Source organism: Humulus lupulus, chromosome 1 (assembly GCF_963169125.1).
Source record: "Humulus lupulus chromosome 1, drHumLupu1.1, whole genome shotgun sequence".
In the NCBI taxonomy this organism is placed as follows: domain Eukaryota; kingdom Viridiplantae; phylum Streptophyta; class Magnoliopsida; order Rosales; family Cannabaceae; genus Humulus; species Humulus lupulus.
Window position 1 is genome coordinate 289,472,770 of NC_084793.1, and position 20,000 is coordinate 289,492,769.

Consider the following 20,000-nt stretch of genomic DNA (forward strand, 5'->3'; position numbering starts at 1 on the left):
CTTCCTTTGTGGTTGAAAGCGATATGATACATGGGCACTAGTGATATAATCTATTGGCCAACCTTATTAGGGAAGTAGGAACTTTTTGTTGGAACCATATTAGGATAAAACAAGTGCTACCCTTAAAAATACACTTTATCTAGGTTTCATTAACGTGTTAACCCTAGAAGAGAACAGCGATCATAACTACAGAAATAAGAGCTCAAATTGATAGTTAATGCAGGTACATCACTGAGCTGGAGACAGAGCCTTTCAGTAGTACTACTTGTAGAAGTTGCCAGTAGGTGTGGAGAATAGTGCCCTCAAACTGTGATAAGCAAAGGGACAAAGTTAAAGGAGCGGGACCTCTCTCTTCTCATGGGTTGTTGTGAAATAATGCTCTCTCTTATACTATGCAATGTATGGAGTTGTTTGGTATTAGATAAAGCCAAAACCAAAGGTCACAAGTGGGGAAAAAAGGCAAAAGCACTCAACCAGGTTAAGTTTCTTAAGGCTTAGTTGGTTGTTAAGAAGACTTTGGTCCCTTTTGAAATCTCATGCAAAACTTTGATTACACTTTTTTATGATTGTTCAAAAAGCCAATACACTGTCTTATTAGTGAACAGGTTTTTTTTAATAAAACCTTATCATCATGCAAAACTCCACTAAGTTGTGCTGCTCTCTCTTGTGCTTTGCTCCAGCTTTGAAGTCAGATTCTTTGGTTTCAACCCAAAAGAAAAGAAATGATGATTAATGCTCTTGGATCTCTAACCAGACTGTAGGCTAGGGTTAAAGGTAGACCCCATGAAATCTTTAGTCCCTATAATCTAAAATACCCCAAAAGTTTTTAATTTGTGAAAGAACAAAAAAACAAAGAGAATCATTATCCAATGCTTTAGAAAAGCACTATTCTCAGAATATTTCAACAGCCTCAACCATTAGAAAGCAAGGGTAACCCTTCCTCATGTGGTGGCCCCAGGAGGAGTCATCTTCACGGAACGAAAAAACAACACAGAGTTCTGAATTTTCAGGAATGACATTTCACATAAGATTTACATAACGCAAAAACTCTGGAGAAAAAAAATTAAAAAAAAAAGGGTAAAAATCCGTAGAGAAGATAGTCCTGATGAAAGAATCTTCACAGCATCAAATTTTGAAGAGCAACTTTCCATGATTCTTTCCTTTTACTTCTGCTCCAGTTCTCAGAAACTAAATAAAATACAAGTCCCAAGTTAAATGTTACATAGTACAGTAAAAAAGAAAAAAATTAATTGACTGCACCTTCTCTCATCTCTCTTAGATTTACAGAGCTGATCGATCATGAGGTTTTCGACTTCAGAGAAAGGGTAACACTAGGTAAAACAGTCGTGTGCTCCGGGTTTGTTCATCATGTAGTGACCTCCATTGTCGAGCAAGGGGGTAGAGTCTTAGTAGGTATGTTAACACCAGTCCCTTTCAAAGACAAAGTTGGACCCCTAACAGAACTGGCTCTACTCACAAGATTCGAGTCGAGAAATAAGACTATAACTGTGATGTCATCATGGAAATGTCGGCGGACACCGCGGTCTATTTTCTTCAAATCTGAGTATCTCATTTCTCTTTTCTTGGCTGCTTCTTGCAAGGCAGCTTTCACAAGCCTTCGAGCACTTCCCTGCAAATATAACAAAGCCAGCTGAAATTCTTTCTTTATCTTTATATGGAAGCAGTTTTGGCAAGGTGTTTGATGTGATTGAGTTTCGGTATCCCATGTCATTAATGAAATAAACCAACTAAATAAATAGCTTTTAATCCTATAATTCCAGTGCTTAGAACATGTGTATCCGATAATAAAATGCTTTAAGAATTCAAGTTTCATCCAATCCTTGTGGGAGCAAGAACCACAATTTAAAAAAAATTGCATACGTGAAATAGTTGATGCACATTCGCACAAACAGAAAGTTTTTAGGCATATAAATGTTACACATCTCCAAAGAACAAAAATAAAAAAAAAGGTGGCACATTATTTAAAAGTAAAAATCAATTTACTGATATCAGTAAAAAAAAATGTTTATATATAATCGAGTTCCAATCATAGATATCAATCAATAAAAACTCGATCATTGACACAAAAGTTGAGTGACATGCACCAGTTATAAATGATGCAATTTTTTAGAGCATGTATAACAAGGTGCGCAGTAAAAAAATACAAGGAGCTTCACATAATTCTTCCAAGTAAGTTATCAACTTACGTAATAAAATGATGCAGATTACTAACTGAATGAAACAATTTCTGTAAAAAGAGGATTATCTTACGCTGCGTGGGTGATTTTGAACTATATCAACAGCTCCCTGATTGGTAAGGTGCTCCCACAGTCCATCAGAGGCAAATATGACAAATTGGTCATGAGGTTGAAGTTCATGCACAGAAATTGACGGCTCAGAACTCAAAATTGGCCTTTTAAAAGGTTCCCTGAGGCGAAATTTGGTATATAAAGGCTCCCTATTGAATTCAGCCTTTTTTAGATATACATCACCAATAGATCTAGAAACCTGTAGAAACAAAAGTAGTTCAAATACAGAAAGATATTAGATATAAGATAACGGGGAATGGAAAAAAAAACATAGTAGGTTAACACTGATATAACAACATTATAGTTTCATGCAAAATTACTAGAAGTGTACTTCAATTAACTTATGGATAAATTAAACATTAAAAGAACGTGGATGCATCAAAACAAAAAAACTAACTACTTTTGCATCACACTCTCTAAAATCCCATTTTCTCTGGAAGACTAACAAGTTCTTCCACAAGTATCTTTCAAATACAAAATCCCAAGTAAAAGCTAATGGGTGTCCTTGGGGTTGTAAATGCTCTCATACACTTTATTATCATTTCAATAGCATATTAATACTGTTCTGTATCAACAAATCATTGTTATATTCTCTTTTTCTAACTATGAATGTTTATGGGCCTAGAATTGTTATTCTAACAAATAGATTAGATTATTACATAGTATAAAACCAGCAATATATTGTTTCTAGCGCCAAAGTCTTGGCATTTTTAAGTCCAGCCTTGTATGCTAAACATAAAACCAGTAATTAGTTTTTCAAGAGGAAACCAGGAGATAACCAAATGAAATGAAATATAAACCTTCGAACCATTTCAGATCGGATTAAGCAAAAAGATTAGAGGAAAATTCATGCAGGGTACCAGAAAAAAACAAGAAAAGTGGGAAGAAGAAAAAATTAGTCAGATTCATAGAGCAGCATAAATATGTTCTAAAGATCATATAAACCCTTCACTTCTTACCTGTATTAAGCCCTTGACACGCCATACATTATGCTTTAAAACAACGATATGCGAATCATCAGGGTGAGTAGAGTGCATTTCCTGTCTCACGGATTCAAGAGCAACATTGTGTTCCGAAGATAACTGGATGGCTAGAACCTCCCCAGTTGCGTTGACAAGTTTCCCCAACACAGCACGGGAGTCTCCAAGATTGGCAATATAAAGGGTGCCTCCACATACCACACCAACAAGGCAGCAAGATCCAACGGCTGCGAGTTGCGGCTTCATATGCCATTGTTTTGTAACTAGGGCCATAAACCCCTCTTCTGTGGCTTGATAAGCTTTACGAATCACTTCAGTTGACATGGATTGTTGTTCTGAAGTAAACCCTGTTAGCAAATCAAATATTAACTGAAATGATCAACTACCACGACTTAATCCTCGGCCATAACAGATAGGAGTTTTTAGATGCTTACAATAACAACAACCACCCCCTGAAAGCAACAAATCGATGGTAAAACTTACTTTTGAGATGCTGGAAAAGGTGATCATTGATGTAACGTGAGGTCTCTGGACCCCCATGGCCATCATAAATTCCGACGAAGGTGCCATAAGGGCCAGAGTCAAGCGTGCTCAATGGACCGGATTCAATCTGACTCTGGTCCTCAAGCAAGTTGTTGGCCTGGACAACAGCCATTGAGAATTCACCATTCATGTGCTGCCCTGTGTCTTTGTACCACAATAAACCATCTTGCCGGCCGGCTGCATCCGAACCTGTGTGAACATACCGGTCCGAGGACGGCAGCCAGCAGGCCCTCAGAAAGTTCATCAACCTTGATAACATCCCTCATTTCACCCGAGCCAGCCTCCTATGCCTCCACATCCAAAATGGATGTATTGAAACAATCCAATGAGAAACTACACAGGCCTACCTCCTCTGCACACCAAATTATACATCATAAAAGCAAAATCAATACCAAACAATAGAATCCGAAGTGACAAAATTTGATCTTTTCCATAACCAAAAAAAAAAAAAAACACTCTTCAAGATTTCAGTTACCACATTACATAGTGGGAAAATAAGGCTTAAAATAAAAAACCCACCTCCATTTCTGCTCAAAAACTTTGAAACAGATACCAGTAAATGATAAGAGAGATAGATGGCAAAAATAGCATTGACACTAAAACTCAACCCCTACATTCTCCTCTACTCTACAACTATAACCATAGATTATTCATCAGCTTAAAAAAACCCAATAACAAGTTAAAGATTAACAACAATTCAAAGTCAACAAAAGAACAAACCAAACAAAATAGATAAATAAAATATAGATTTTGAAAAGGAAACAAAAAAGGACAAAAAGGGTGTAGATAAAAAGATAAACTTACAGCAATAAATAGAATTAGGATTGTGTGATCAGTTCAGTGAATCAGAGCAGACGAAAACGATGGAGATCTAAAAGAAACAAAACGATACATGGGGTTTGAAAGCTTTAGATCTATAGATCGATCAAATCAAAGTGTTGGCAATAGGGTTTTGGATATGGGTCACCCCCTTCTCCTCTACCTTTTTTTTTCTCTTTTGGGTGGGTTACAGAGATAGAAAAACGAAGAAGACGAAGAAGAAGATAAAGAGAGATAATTGAATATGAAGCTCTCAATCAGTGTGATTGAACAAACTAAGGACTCTTATTTTTATTTATTTTGTAATTAAGTAATTGATTAATTATATAAATAATTGATTTATTTATTTAATTTCTCTGTGGTCTTTCTCAGCAGACAAACCCCTATAAAAGAAAACGAACATAGCGATGGCTGAAAGCCAGCAATGCATATGGGCAGCCATGGGCTCCACATATAACCAAAGAAAGAGAAAGTAGATAGAAAGAGGAAGAAATAACAATATTATTTTTAAAAAATAATAAATATCAATTTATTTCTTATTTATTTTTAATTATATAATATTTATTTTTGCAAAGGCATTATAAGTTAGGTCAAACAGTTCTTTCTTTTCTTCTCCTCCATCAAAAGTACCTTTCTACTATTTTTTTCCATTAAAGAAAATGGAAAATGCATTCACTTTTTTTTTTAAAGAGCAAGTAACATTTTAGTAAGGCCTTGCATTTATTTTATATTTAATAAAAAAATATAAATACACAAAAAAAAATTAGTGATTGAAAACATAATATTTGAGTTTAAATTTCGTATCATAGAAAAATTATACTCATTGCATCATGTTCTTACCTTTTATAATTTTTATCTTGAAGAGAAGATAATTGTTGTTTATAATCAAAATTTGAAATTATGTTTATAAGGACAAATCTTTGACTAAATGGGGTTTCAAAATCAAAAGCACAATGAATGCATACCACCAAAATCAATTTTTTTTTCTTCCTAGAATTCAACACACAAACAAATAGATGCCATGAAATTGTTTTTTTTCCTAATTTTATTTGTCATTATTTATTTATGTTGGATAAAATTTCCTTTGTGGGTTTTTCTTTTATGGGGTTTGAAGATTCATGTTATTTATAATTGGTTGAACTCCAACTATATGTTATTGCGTGTTGATTGAGTATTATTTGCATGGGCAACACCTAATACCAAAATAACAAGATCCCAAAGATGTTTTCTTTGGTGTGGTTGCATATGTGTCCCTTAGCTAAGGAATAAGGGGACAGGTGTCGCCCAAGTAGTGAAGCAAGTGGCAAATTATTTATGAGGTTGAGCAACTGTTACAAACTTTTCTTCCCAACCAAAAAAACAACAATTAATAATAATTATAGTGAATCTCACTCATTTTTTATGTCACTATTTTGGGGTAAAAAGTGGTAAAAAAAATATTCACCACTAATAAAGACTCATGCTTGATTCTAAAGACCTCAACTTTATCTCTTGTTCATATTTTTTATATGAATTTTAACACAAAATTATTATTATTATTATTATTATTATTATTATTGTTACTACTAAAACGGGTATTGTTATATTTAAAGGTCTTACTTTTCTAGATAGGCTTTCAATCTGGTCGGTGGAGTTCAATACTGCCCATTTGGAAGTTTTGGATTAGACATGAGAAAGTAGCCAACAAACACATCAAAATCCCAATTCAAAAACATATATTTCATTGTATTTGATTTGAAGCTTTTTAATTTAACATAATCATAAAAATAAGATAAAACAATATAACAACTAACAAGTCTTCAAAGCCAAAGAAACTTGGTCCATTGCCTTGTTTCAGGCCATATATAATTAAGTTAGATTAAACAACATAACAAATTCCAAAAAACATGTATACCTATACAAATTTTCATTTCTCCCCCTATTTTATTTTCTTGTATTTTGATATATTATTTTATAAGCTTTGTTGGAATCTTGGAGATATACTTTAGATTCTTAGGAAGACCAAAGGTGTTAACTTTAGTGTTTTTAGTACAACAAAGTATTCTCTTTCCTGCATAATGTATTGATTAAAGCCATAGATATTTATCAGACAAGAAAAAAAAAATCATAGATATTTGTTTAATTAAAAAAGGGTAGCATTGAAAATTAGGAAGGAAAAAAAAGTGTACAATCTTTGGTATTTTTTATATATATTATTGAATAATAATAATAACCAAATAATTATGAAGCATACACAACCAAATGATTCAGATTCCACCACTCACTCTCTCTCTCTCTCTCACTCCATATGTGTGAAGATGTATAAATTGTCTCTTTGTGAATCATGATGAGTTAGTAGTGGAATAGAACTCTCTAGAAACAAGCAGGAAAGTCTATTACTTGGAAGAAATTTCTACATTGGTTGCATTACAGTTACTAATACCGATATTATTGACTCTCTTGTTTCTTAATGTGGAAAAAATAATAGTTCTTTTGTTAAATCAAAGTCAATAATGTCAATATCAAAATTCACAGTTGAATTGAAAGAGTTTCATACTACTTGTTCCTTTCACTGTTTACATTCCCCATTCTTTAGGTATTATGATTGAGATGGAGTAATATTATTTGAAAACTATAGGATATATTTTATTTTAATTTGAGTTTTTGGTGGGTCTTATAAATCTATATTATGATTTTTGTAAAATTATTTCCATCTCCGAAACCAATAGAATTGGAGTATTGGACTACATTGATAATGACAAAGAAGATAATAATCCCTTTGAAAATATTGTTAATATTGGGTCAAATTATTATTTGATTATAATTAGGTACTATGTTTCATAGGTATGGAGCTCAAAACTCTTGAGCCGTGAAAGCAACAGTTTGTGTTTGTGAAAATGCCTCAATGATCAGATATGGTGAATAAAATGTCATGTCTAAGGTGGCCTTTCACACCAACAAGTTCCTTTCATGGAGATATCAATGACTGCCTTTTCTTCCTTAAGATATGTATGGATTTCACATTCATAAGACTAAGAACCTAAAGTCCTAGCTACCAAAATATATGCTAATGATGCCAATCTAAGGATAAACACCTTTTTTTAAGGATATTAATTAACCTTAAAAAGTGTTTTCTTTCAACTAATAATTTTCAAATTGTAATATTTAGCTACACTAATTAACTTTCTACTTTAATTAAACTACTATAAAATTAAAAGATCTAATGTTAGGGTCAGTTAAAATGTTGTGTGATGGTTGGATTTTCATATTCATTATGTTAAATTAGCCTTTAACTATCTTATTATATTTTTTAGTACAAATGAATACTCGACTGTTTTAATTATTTTTTTTGCTGTAACAAAACGTTCATTGAATTAAGGGAAAATAGTGGAAACCACAAAAGGGGCTCCTCTCTATGAGTTACAAAACTTACTAGATTGTTAATTCTAGCTCGCTTAGCTATTGGATCAGCCAAGCATCATCGTCCCTACTTATATGGTTCAAAGTACAACTATTGAACCCTTTAATTAGTGAATTAACCTCAAGATACAGAGGCCACAAACGCCAGTCAGATGGCTTTCCACTCTGCATGAACATCGTTATTACACTCAAAGAGTCAGACAGAACTTGGATGCTATGCCATCCCTGATCAACTGCCTGATTCAGAGCCAAGAGGATAGCAAGCACTTCACTTTCCAAAGTCGAGGTTGCCACTCCAACAATTGTTTTGATGCTAGTAGTTTCCAACAGTCTCTACTTTGGCACTACCACTAGTCCTGCTTTGTTGTCCTTCACTGAGGCATCAATTGTAACACCCTACTACTTAGGAATTGTTACACTGTGTATTTAAATAGTGCTAAACTCGCTAAACGAGTCATTTGGCCATAACCGTGTAACTAAACGTGATTAACGGTTTAGGGTTAAAAAATTTGGTCACAGTTACCATCGTTTTATTAAAACGTTTACTTCATACATGGGATCCCAATTTATTTAAACGGTTAACTATAATGAAAAAGTTACAACCTACCGACCTAAGCGGCAAAATAGGGTTTGATCCTAGTTCCTCTTTAAACCATCAACTGTGGTGGTCGAGTAGTCGCATATATACACATCGTCACATAAGCTCTCCAACTCAAGGATGGTCCAACTTTCTTTTCCCTTTACTTGCACCACATAGCACCAGTGGGCCAAGGCTCAACAAGAAAACTTATACATGCTCATAAGCAATTAATAGCATATCACCAAATCATAATAAGCATGCCTAGCAGTAATAACCCTACTCATCCATGCATATCATCCATATAAATGACTACAACGTCATATTGGGCTAATAGCTCAAGATAAATGATCAATGCATCATACTGGGGCTTAGCGCCCAAAATACATGATTATGGAATCATACTGGGGTTCAATGTCCTAGGATATGGGACTAATGAGTCACCCCAGGGCCCTTTGCCCTATCCTCTGTATAACCAGCCTTAGAGTTGGCCTAGCGTACCTGGCGCTATAATTTTTCATGACCAATAGGTCAGTCAAGCGTATATAACGCTTCTGATTAGGCATAACCATATCGACCAGCGCTCAGCGCGCTATTGTTGTCCTTGACTCATAAGTCACTGCTTTTCAATCAGCACTCAGTGTGCTAAGGTCGTCCTTGACTCATAAGTCAATGCTTTTCGACCAGCACTCAGCGTGTTAAGGTCGTCATTGACTCATAAGTCAATGTTTTTCAACCAGCATTATAACGCCCTGGATAACCAAGACCGTTACACTCTGTGTTTATAATAGTGCTTAACCTGCTAAGCAAGTTGTTTGAACGTAAATGTGTAATTAAAGATTAAGTCAAGGTCAAGTAATAAAATATTTGGTCAACAAAATGATTATTTTTCATTAAAATATTAAGTCTGTACACGGGATCCTAAAAAATCCAGTTTACAGACTTGAAAAAGATAAACAGATACAATTTAGCCGTCCAAAGCGGCAAAACAGGGTTTAACCCTAATTCCTCCCAAGCTATCCCGACCGTGGTGATCGAGCATGCTCATATGTACACACCGCCCCTAAAGCTCTCCAACTCATGGCTGGTCCAGCTATCAACTCCCTTACCTACACCACATAGCACCCGTGAGCCAAGGCCCAGCAAGAAAACTTAAAACAACATGCACAACTAGGCAACAGTATAACCACAATAATATAATTCACTAGATTAGCATATCAAACATATAAATCAACCTCATCAATCAATACAAATAGTTAAGCGCGAACCACGCTTCTGTTTATTGTAAAATGTCCAAGCCCGACGCCCTTAGGCCAAGTCCACTTGCTTTATAGCCGACCTCGGAACCCTTACGTCGGGCTACGTTCCGCACGCTTGCTATCGGCCCCTGGCACCCTTAGGCCGGCCTGTAAACAAATCTAATCACTGATGCATAATTCATAGCAAGTAATCGATGGCAGCGTATACAAGCATGCCCAGTCAGATATTATCAGCTACTAATATGTTCATGTTCAATATGTTCATGTTCATAATATATTCATACAAGGGGTTTAAGCCCCAACCACAACTCGGGTGCAATTTTCTTACCTCAGGTCCCGAGCAGCTAGCATAAGGCAGCCCCGAGCACGATCCTTATTCCTTCAGCCCATGCGGTATAACCTAGTCACAATGCGATAATGGATAACCATAAGATCCTAAACCGTTTAAAAACTTGGATTCAAATACTAGTCCCCGGGACCTCGATTTATACTAAACCGAGAAGTAGAAATCGTCCCGAGTGCTTAAGTTTTAATTCCCGAGCCTCCTTGAGCCCTAAGACAAACCTAGGCTAAAACTGCCTAGGCGGGTCGCGGTGTGCCTCAAGTCAGAGGCACGGTCTCTTGCATCTGGGGGAGGCAGGCCGCGACTTTCCCCCTAGGGTCACGACGCGCCCTCGAGTCAGCAAACCCTCCTAGGGCATTCTGGGCATGCGGGCCGCAGCGCCCATGAGCTGGGTCTCAGCGAGCCTCCACGAACCCAGAATCCCCTGGGTTTTCTTAGCATTTCTGCCAATCACGACCTCAAAGAATCCAATCCAATTATACTCCCAACTCCATCCAATTCCAAAAGCGAGTCTAGGACTCTCAACTACAAAGCTGGGTGCACTAAATCACCACAAAATTCTACTGAGTTTACCACCCCAAATCAGCTACAAAGTATCACTCAAAACCCAGCCAAATTCATCCTAATCATCTAAGTTCTCAACAAAACAGAAACAAGACCCTTACCTCAATTTAAAGCTTCATTGCTCAGAGACTTCCTGCCCTCTATCAGCTTCAATTCCTGAATCCTTAAGCTTCAACTCTAGACTTCCCCAGCTTAAAAGATCAAGATCCTCCCTTCAGCACTTCAAAGCCTTTAACACAAGAGAGAGAGAGAGAGAGAGAGAGAGAGAGAGAGAGAGAGAGAGAGAGAGAGAGAGAGAGAATCCATGTAAGAGGAAATGAATAGAGTGTTTGAGGGCATCCTAATGATTCTAGTGGGTTCTGGTCATTCTTAGAGCCTCAACTGAATTCACCCTTTAACTAAAAAGGACTAAAATACCCCTTAGTTAACACAACCTCTCCTTTTTCCCATAAGGGCAATGTGGTCATTGACCCCAATTCCGGCTAACTCCTCGAGTTGTCCTATAAATTCCCAATTAATCCCAACCTCCCCATTTAATCACCAAATACTTACCCATTACTCAATAAACCCCAAATATACATTAACTTCTCAAAATACCCCTAGGCTCGCCCCGAGCCAGATATTAATCCCTACTGTTACTGTTCCGCTAATCCGCTCAGCAAGATCGCCTCGAGCCGTATACTACGAATATGTCCACATAATAATGTGGTCTCAATCATTTAACACATATAATCACATTTATGCCCGCTACAGGCCAATATTGCAAATATGCCCTTATAAACAATAACGGACCCACATGCATATGTAATACTCATAAACATGCCTACAATCATACTCATATTGTCATATATATATATCATGCATGCCACATAGTCACACATTTAACCAGTTAATCACACATATATCCAGTTATGCCCTCTTGGCACGCTAATCAAGACACTAAATCCTATTAGCATTTTTGGGACGTTACAAGCACTCAGCGTGCTAAGGTCATCCTTGACTCATAAGTCAAGTCTGGGGCCTAGCCCTAGGATATGAGACTAATAAGTCACCCCGGGGCCCTTAGCCCTTATCCTCTATATATACCAGCCTTAGAGCTGGCCCAGCATACTTAGCGCTGAATTTCTCCATAACCAATAGGTCGGACAAGCAAGATTAGCCTAACCAAAATGACTAGCGCTCAGCGCGCTGTTGTCATCCTTAACTAATAAGTCAATGTTTTTCGACCATCGCTCGACGCTATTGTCGACCTTGACTAATAAGTCAATGTTTTTCTCAATTATATAATGCTAACATGCATTCATCATACAATAAACATCCAGTTACAGAGCATTCAACATTCTTAATCAATAATCACAAGCATAATCATAATCATGCACATTCTTAGGCATTCATGCCCTATTCATATTCCTCTTCAATAATTCGGGCCAAGCCATAATCACATGTATCACATATCTGGTGCAGTTTTCTTACCTTTGGTCCAAGCACAGGTTACAAATAAACGACCATCGAGCACGATCCCGGTTCCGAGCCCCTAGCGATAACCTAGTCACAACCATAATATAGAATCTCGTCAATAACAAGTAAATAAAGGCTTTCGGGCTGAGTCCTAGCCTCCGGGACATCGAATCCTACTAAACCGGGTAGTAGGATTGATCTCGAGCCCTTAGGTTTGAGTTCCCATCACTAAAAACCCATTTTGGCCACTTTTTTTTATTTTGAGCCGCGGCCGCAAGCACTTGAGCCGCGACCCGCTCAATTCAGGGCCTAAAGCCCTCTCTGACTGCACCCCGTGCCGACTGCGGCCCAAATAGCCCAGCAGTCAGCTTCTTCTCCTTCGTCAAGCTTGAGTCGCGGTGCCCAAGAACAGGGCCGCGACTCGACCTGGAACTCAGCCTTTTTCCTCCGTTTTTATCAATCCAAATCCCTCCATAAATCTATTTAAACATAGACAAATCCCAAAAACAAAGTTCCCAATCAACTCAGCAGCCTAAGAACATCAAAACCCAAATTTCAAACCATCCAAGAACTCATCAAAACCATAAAATCCAATCAAAGATTAAGAAATTTAAGGAAACAAAAACTCAGATTTTCAAGGCTTAAATTACCTCTAATTATGTTGTTTTTTTTTTGCCAAATACCCCACTATCAAGCTTCTAATCTTCCCTAGAATTGTTATGACTCTAACCTTGCTTAAATCGAGCTCTAAAACTCGAGTTTCATTCGAAAATGTTAAAGGCGTAAAAAAGAGAACGGAAGAGAGAAAAAGTGTACTAAATGTATTTTATGTTTCTGACAAATTACTTCGAGCTTAAGTAACTTTAAGCAAATCCCAATGCTCAAGGTACCCCAAAAACGTCCTCGAGGGTAAAATAGTCAAAATCCCCAGAATTCTCTCATGATCTCACTAACTCCAAATATATCCTCAAATATTTATTCCCATTACCCAATAACTCGGTAATGTACTAAATACCCAATGACTCACCCCAAGTCAAGTATTGGTCCCGTTGTGACTTTCCCACTAGCTTGCTCCCTAGGATTGCCTCGTGCCGAGTAACCCAAATACATCCACATAATGATGTGGTCCTACACATATATCATATATATGCCAAATATACCCATAACGGGCCAAATTATGAAAATTGCCCTTTAATCAGAAATGGGCCCACATGCATATTTAATACATCTAAACATGCATATCAAGTCGTATTATAATATAACTCATATATTCATATAATGATACACATATATATATCACATAATCACATAATTTCCATAATTTGTCATCCTGGCCTCCTAATCAAGGCCCTAAGCCTTATTAGGTAATTTGGGACATTACATCAACCCAAAGAGTTATGTCTGCCATTTGTGTTGTTTTTCCCCTGTTCCAAATTAGGTTTGCGTTGATTGTTGTTGCTGAATTTTTACATTCCCCAAATCTTTGATGGACATGCCATATTGCCCTAGATAGAGTTGGTGTTGTGACACCACTCCAAGCTTCATTCTTCACTCTCCAAATTACCTCAACATAGCAGGCTATATAAGAAGCAATTTCTTTTCTCAACTGCCTGCAATGATTCTCCAGCAAGGTTATGACAAAATATTTGAAGTTATTACTCGGAATCATATCGCTTCGAATTGCAAAAGGTCCACTAAACCATATTGCTCTTGCAAATGGACAGTTCTTGAAAATATGCATAGTTGTTTCCTGCTCATGACTACATAAATCACATTGTTGCTCCCTCAAGAATCTCATCTTGTCCTTTGTTGGAAGTGCCTCAAAAATCGTCCTCCATAGGACCATGCTAAGCCTTGGGTGAATTCCTGGGCCCCAAAGCCATTTCCAAACTGAATTGACATCATTAAACTTGTAACATTGGTCTAGGTAATAAGCCGACTTCATTGAGAAGTTGCCTGAGTTATTTGGCTTCCACACCACCTTATCCTTATGCCCTTCCGGTAGCAATTGGATGTCGCATATTCTCCTTCCCAATTCTTCCTCAAACAGCCTTGTTATAACTTCACTATTCCATCTTCTTTCTTCCACGTTGAAGATGTCCTTAATTCCTTTGAGTATAGGATTTTGGTGCCTCAACTGCTCCATAGTTCCTTTAAACTCTGCATAGTCCAACCATGGTATCCAAGGTTGATTCCAAAAATTGATGTTCGTGTCCAACCCCACCATAGTGAGACTGCACTATAGAATAATAGGCCTAGCGATTAAAATTCCTCTCCAAAGGAAAGAGTCTTGTGGTTTGCTCTTTACACTCCAAAAGGATTCTGTGTTACAATATTTTGCCAGGAAGGCTTTGACCCAAGGAACTTTTAGCTTGTATGACCATGTGCCATGCCAATTTTGCTAGCAAGGCTCTATTAAAATCCTCAAATTTTCTGAATCCAAGGTTTCCCTTATCCTTTGGTTAACATAGAGAGAATGCCATGTTTTGCTGCATTGGACATACTCCTAAAAAATAAGACATTTGACTTCTACTTACTATATATTTTGCCCAACCAAGATTCAAAAGTGTGGATACATTTGATAATAGCCTCAACCTCAGTTCTATTTTCTCGCGAGAATAATATCGTGTCATTAGCACACATTAAATGGGAGACTGGGGGAGTAGACCTTGCAATCTTGATGCCATGAATGGACCCTCTTTCTTGTTCCCTAAGAATGAGCTTTGACAAGACTTCATTGGATAGAAGAAAAAGGAACGAGGATATGGGGTCTCCCTGGCAAGCCCCGATTCGGTTTAAATTTCTTCAAAGGTGATCCATTTAGCAGTACCGCAAAAGAGACTGAAGAGGCACATTGTAACGCCCTACTACCCAAGGACCGTTACGTTGTGCATTTTAAACAATGCTAAACTCGCTAACCGAGTCATTTGGCCATAATCGTGTAACTAAATGTGATTAACGATTTATGGTTAAAAATTTTCATTAAAGATACAACGTTTCACTAAAACGTTTACTATATACATTGGGATCCCAAAATATATTTTAAAGGTTAATTACAATAAAATATTTACAACCAGCCGACTTAAGCGACAAAATAGGGTTTAACCCTAGTTCCTCTTTAAACCCTTGGCCGTGGTGGTCAAGCAGCTGCATATGTACACATCGTCACCTACGGTCTCTAACTCAAGGATGGTCCAAGTTTCTTTTGTCTTTACCTGCACCACATAGCACCCGTGAGCCGAAGCTCAACAAGAAAACTCAAACACATGCTTATAAGCAGATAATAACATGTCACCAAATCATAATAAGTCTGCCTAGCAATAATAACCCTATTCATGCATGCAGGCAGGTACATATAAATGATTGTGGGGTCCTGTGTTCGGAGTAGATGACTAATAAGTCTCTCTCTCTGAGGTAGATGACTAATAAGTCTCTCTGAAGTAGACGACTAATAAGAATCTTTGGGTAGATGACTAATAAGTCACTTTCTGAATAGATGACTGATAAGTCTATCTCTGTATATATGACTGATAAGTTTATCGCTGTGTAGATGACTAATAAGTCTATCTTTGTGTAGATGACTAATAAGTCTATCTCTGAGGTCCCACGCCCTCCTAGCCATGTGACATTTCAGTCACCTGAGCTTATAGCCCTGGCTCTAAATAACTAGCCTTTAGACTAGACAAGCACTTTCAGTTTTCATCGAACTTGGGGTCGGTCAAGCATTTCATGCTCATGTTGATTAGATATAATCATTTCGGCCTGCGTTAAACACATTAATGCCATTCTTGACTCTTAAGCCAATACCATACATCCAGCGCTCAGTATCACCGCTAAACTTGACTGATAAGTCACAGCTTCATGGTCAATACTAAACACCATTGCCGTTCTCTGATTAATAAGTCAGTACCATACACAGATAAGCAAAGATGCTATGCATTTACAATGCAGTCAATATCCATATATAAAGCACTCAACATGCTTCATCAATAACCATGTATGTCACATACTGGGTGCAGTTTTCTTACCTTTGGTCCAAGCACAGGTTACCAATAAATGACCCTTAAGCATGATCCTATTTCCAAGCCCCTATCGATATTCTAGTCACAATCATAATATAAAACCTCATCAAAATGAGTAAATAAATACTTCCAGACCCAAACCTAGCCTCCAAGATGTCGAATCCTACTCCACTAGGTAGTAGGATCAATCTGAGGCCCTTAAATTAAGTTCCCACAGTTAAAAACCAAATCTAGGAAAAAATGCACAAGCGAGTCGCGACCTGGGCCTCAGGGTCGCGACTTGCCCCTAAGTTAAAGAGCCCTTGCCTGGGCTCTGGGTGCGGGCCGCGACTTGGCCCCTCTTAGGTTGCGACGCGCCCCCCAGGCTTCCTCCCCTAGCTTCTGGCTTCATCCAAGTCGCGACTTGCTAGAACAAGGTCACGACTTGACCACAAAACTAGTCATTTCTTATGATTTTTCCCACTTAAAACCTTCCAAAAACCTACCCAAACATATCCAAATCCCAAAATCAAAGTTCCCAAACATCCTAATTATCCAAAACCATGAAAACCCAAGTCTCAAATCCTCCAAAAAATCATCAAAACATAAAATCCAATCAAAGCTTCAAAACTTCAAAAACTTAGAACTTAAAGCTTGGATTACATCCGATTAAGTCATTTCCCAACTAAATCCTTTGGCTAATAAGCTTCTAATATTTCCTAGAATCGCTATGCCTCGATCCTTACTTGAATATGAGTCCTAAAACTCGAGTTTCCTTAGAAAATGCGAATGGGTGTCTAAAAGGGAACGGGAGGGAGAGAGAAAGTTTTGAACGTTCTTTTATAATTTTGACAGGTTACTTCAAGCTTAAGTAACCTCAAGCAAATCCTAATGCTCGGGGTCCCAAAAACACCCCCAGGGTAAAATAGTCAAAATTCCCAGAATTTCCCCTCTAATCTCACTAACTCCCAATTTATCATCAAATATTTATTCCCATTACCCAATATCCCGGCAATGTGCTAAATACCCCTTGACTCACTCCGAGTCAACTATGGATCCCATTGTGACTTTCCCACTGGCTTGCCTCCTAGGATCATCTCGTGCTGAGTAACCCAAGCATAACCAAATAATAATGAAGTACCACACACATACAACATATATGCAAAATATACCCATAACGGGCCAAATTATGAAAATTACCCAATTAAACAAAAATGGGTTCACATGCATATTTAATACACCTAAACATGCAGATAAAGTCATATTATGGTATAACTCACATAATCACATAATGATACACATGAATATCATATAATCACATAATTCCAAAATTTGCCATCCTGGCCCCCTAATCAAGGCCCTAAGCCTTATTAGGAAATTTAGGTTGTTACAACTATCTCCTCCTTACAGAAATTGCGTCCTCAAAATTTTATCTAAGTAGCTCAGAATATCAATCCCGCATATCTGATTCCAGTTTCCAGGTCGCTCCCTCGACCCTACTGTTTCCTTATAATACCTTAACCCAAGGTACAACTTTGTTCCTCATAACCTTGTTCTTTCTGTCTTATATCTGTGCTGCCTACCCTTTACAGGATAACTTAACCTCTAATTCCAGATTCTCATAACTCAACACATGAGTCTCATCAAACACAGGTTTCCTCAACATAGAAATATGAAATACACTGTATACTGCTGACAGTGCCAACGCTAAGGCCAATCCATTGGCAACTTGACCGATCTTATCCAGGATTTCCAATGGTGTTACTAATCTAGGGCTCAACCTGCCCTGATTTCCTCACCCCTTTCCATGGTGATAATCAAAGGAAGATGCAGTCTTCCACCTGGATCTCCATGTTCGTGCATTTCAGATTAACACAACTTTTTCATTTACTCTGAGAAGCGAGCATCCGAGCTCTAACCTTTTCAATAGTCTCAATGGTCCTCTAAACTACCTCAGGATCCAAATATAACACCTCACCTATCTCATCCCAATGAATGGGTGATAAACATTCCTTACCATACAACATCTCATAAGGTGCCCCTCCAATAACTGGATAACTCTTTCTCTGATTTACCATAAATCTGAGGATAATGAATTGTACTAAACTCCAACTGTATACTCATCACCTTCTGTAAGCTTCCCCAAGACTTGGAAGTAATAACAGGTTCCTTATCTCATAAGATAACCCTCGAATTCCATGAAGGCGTACTACCTCTCTCACATAGAGGTCTGTAAACTGATCAACTTATTACTCGTCCTTACTGATAGAAATGAGTTGACTTTATATACTGGTCCATAATGACTCGAGCAAAATCATGCTGACCCACTACCCTGGGCAGCCCCACTGTGAAATCCATTGTGATGTTCTTCCACTTAGAATACACAAAGGTTGCAATGGCCTTACTGGTTTCGGATACTACGTCTTGACCTGCTAACATGTTAAGAACATTTTCATATATTTTGTTACGTCCCTCTCCATTCCAGGCGACCAATATAAAGCTTTCAGATCTTGATACATCTTTCATGATGCCTGGATGAAGAGAATAAGAGGTAATATAAGATTCATCCAGAATCCCTCGTTTAATCCCAATGTCCATAAAATCCCAAGTCCGATCCTTATACCACAATAAATTCATACCTGACACTACATAATCCTTAGCTAATCGAACTAAGACATTCCCCTCAATTCTTCCCATCTATGGGTTCACTTAACTGTTTTATTTTAATCCTCTCTGAAATAGTAAACTCAAATGTAATGTTGGCCACTTGGCCCACCAGTAACTCTACTCTAGTTCTGGTCACACCCTTCATCTAACATGTTGCTTGGGCAATCACCTTTTCCTGTCAATGAGATATCATAACAATCTATAAACTGGTTCTGATCTCTAAGAAGACTCAGAACTCTTCCACAAAGCACATGTAATATCATGCCCGTCCAAGGAAACTCCTGACCTCTGAGTCGTTTCTTGACCTTGGTCAATCTCCAACTAAGAGTATACCACAATACTGTCGATCAAGACTATCACAAATCCAATTCAGGTAATCTCTGAATACTCTGTCCATCTAATCCATTAAAACAACTCAGTATTAATCAAATCCTCAAAACATAACTCAGCTTTCCCATTGCTTTTATTTGATATAGAAGGCAGTTTTCTGCATATTCTTCTCCCTGATCTTCAGCTGATAATAACCAGATCAAAGATCCACCTTGGAGAATACCATCTTACTTAATAACTGTGTCTTTAGTTCTTACATCTCTACTGAAGTCGTTCAATACAGTGCCCTAGACCTGATTCCGTCCCCGACACCAATCCAATTACCATTCTATCTTTGGTTAAAGATAATCTTGACAAATCCACTAAAAACCCATCCAGAAACTCACAGACTACTCCAGTCTGTCCTGATCCCACTGGCACAACCTAAATGGTATCCATCACCCTAGCTAGGAGTTCTAAGCATCCTCCTGCAATAGATCTCTAGCTCTAATTATAGATGTCATAAACATACAAAATCCATGCACAACACCAACACATACAAGGGTTTCTCACCCTCAAACTCAAGGATTACTATCATTTCCTCGCAATTTATCATTGTCCCATACTTGGCTAACCAATCCATTTTCAGGATCATATTGAAGTCATTCATAGCCGACCCTATCAAATCAACTGATGAGTCCTCTCTCCACAATAATTCAACTCTTCTTTTAAAATTACCCATAGAGTATCACATTCTCATCATAACATAACC

At 37.6% G+C, this 20,000-nt stretch overlaps 2 protein-coding genes across 2 annotated transcripts; both read right to left on the bottom strand.

Annotated features, from left to right (window-relative positions):
* Positions 1-862: 862 nt before the first annotated feature.
* On the bottom strand, positions 863-4,997 carry LOC133808921 (probable protein phosphatase 2C 60). Its single transcript, XM_062245902.1, has 5 exons — positions 4,637-4,997; positions 3,773-4,184; positions 3,269-3,636; positions 2,272-2,508; positions 863-1,630 (listed from the first exon to the last, which is right to left on the bottom strand). Exons 2-5 carry the CDS (start codon positions 4,089-4,091, stop codon positions 1,367-1,369), a joined length of 1,188 nt encoding a protein of 395 aa, XP_062101886.1. The 5' UTR covers positions 4,092-4,184; positions 4,637-4,997; the 3' UTR covers positions 863-1,366.
* Positions 4,998-13,611: 8,614 nt separating this feature from the next.
* Positions 13,612-14,478, bottom strand: LOC133778764 (uncharacterized). Its single transcript, XM_062218791.1, has one exon. It carries the CDS (start codon positions 14,476-14,478, stop codon positions 13,612-13,614), a length of 867 nt encoding a protein of 288 aa, XP_062074775.1.
* Positions 14,479-20,000: the final 5,522 nt, after the last annotated feature.

Excerpts from the sequence above, each read along its gene's own strand:
- LOC133808921 (XM_062245902.1), bottom strand. The coding sequence starts at position 4,091 with ATGTTATCAAGGTTGATGAACTTTCTGAGGGCCTGCTGGCTGCCGTCC. Across the intron at positions 2,509-3,268 it reads GTGTCAAGGGCTTAATACAG|GTTTCTAGATCTATTGGTGA; the intron begins GTAAGAAGTGAA and ends TTGTTTCTACAG. Across the intron at positions 1,631-2,271 it reads TTCAAAATCACCCACGCAGC|GGAAGTGCTCGAAGGCTTGT; the intron begins GTAAGATAATCC and ends TTATATTTGCAG.
- LOC133778764 (XM_062218791.1), bottom strand. The coding sequence starts at position 14,478 with ATGGTGGGGTTGGACACGAACATCAATTTTTGGAATCAACCTTGGATA.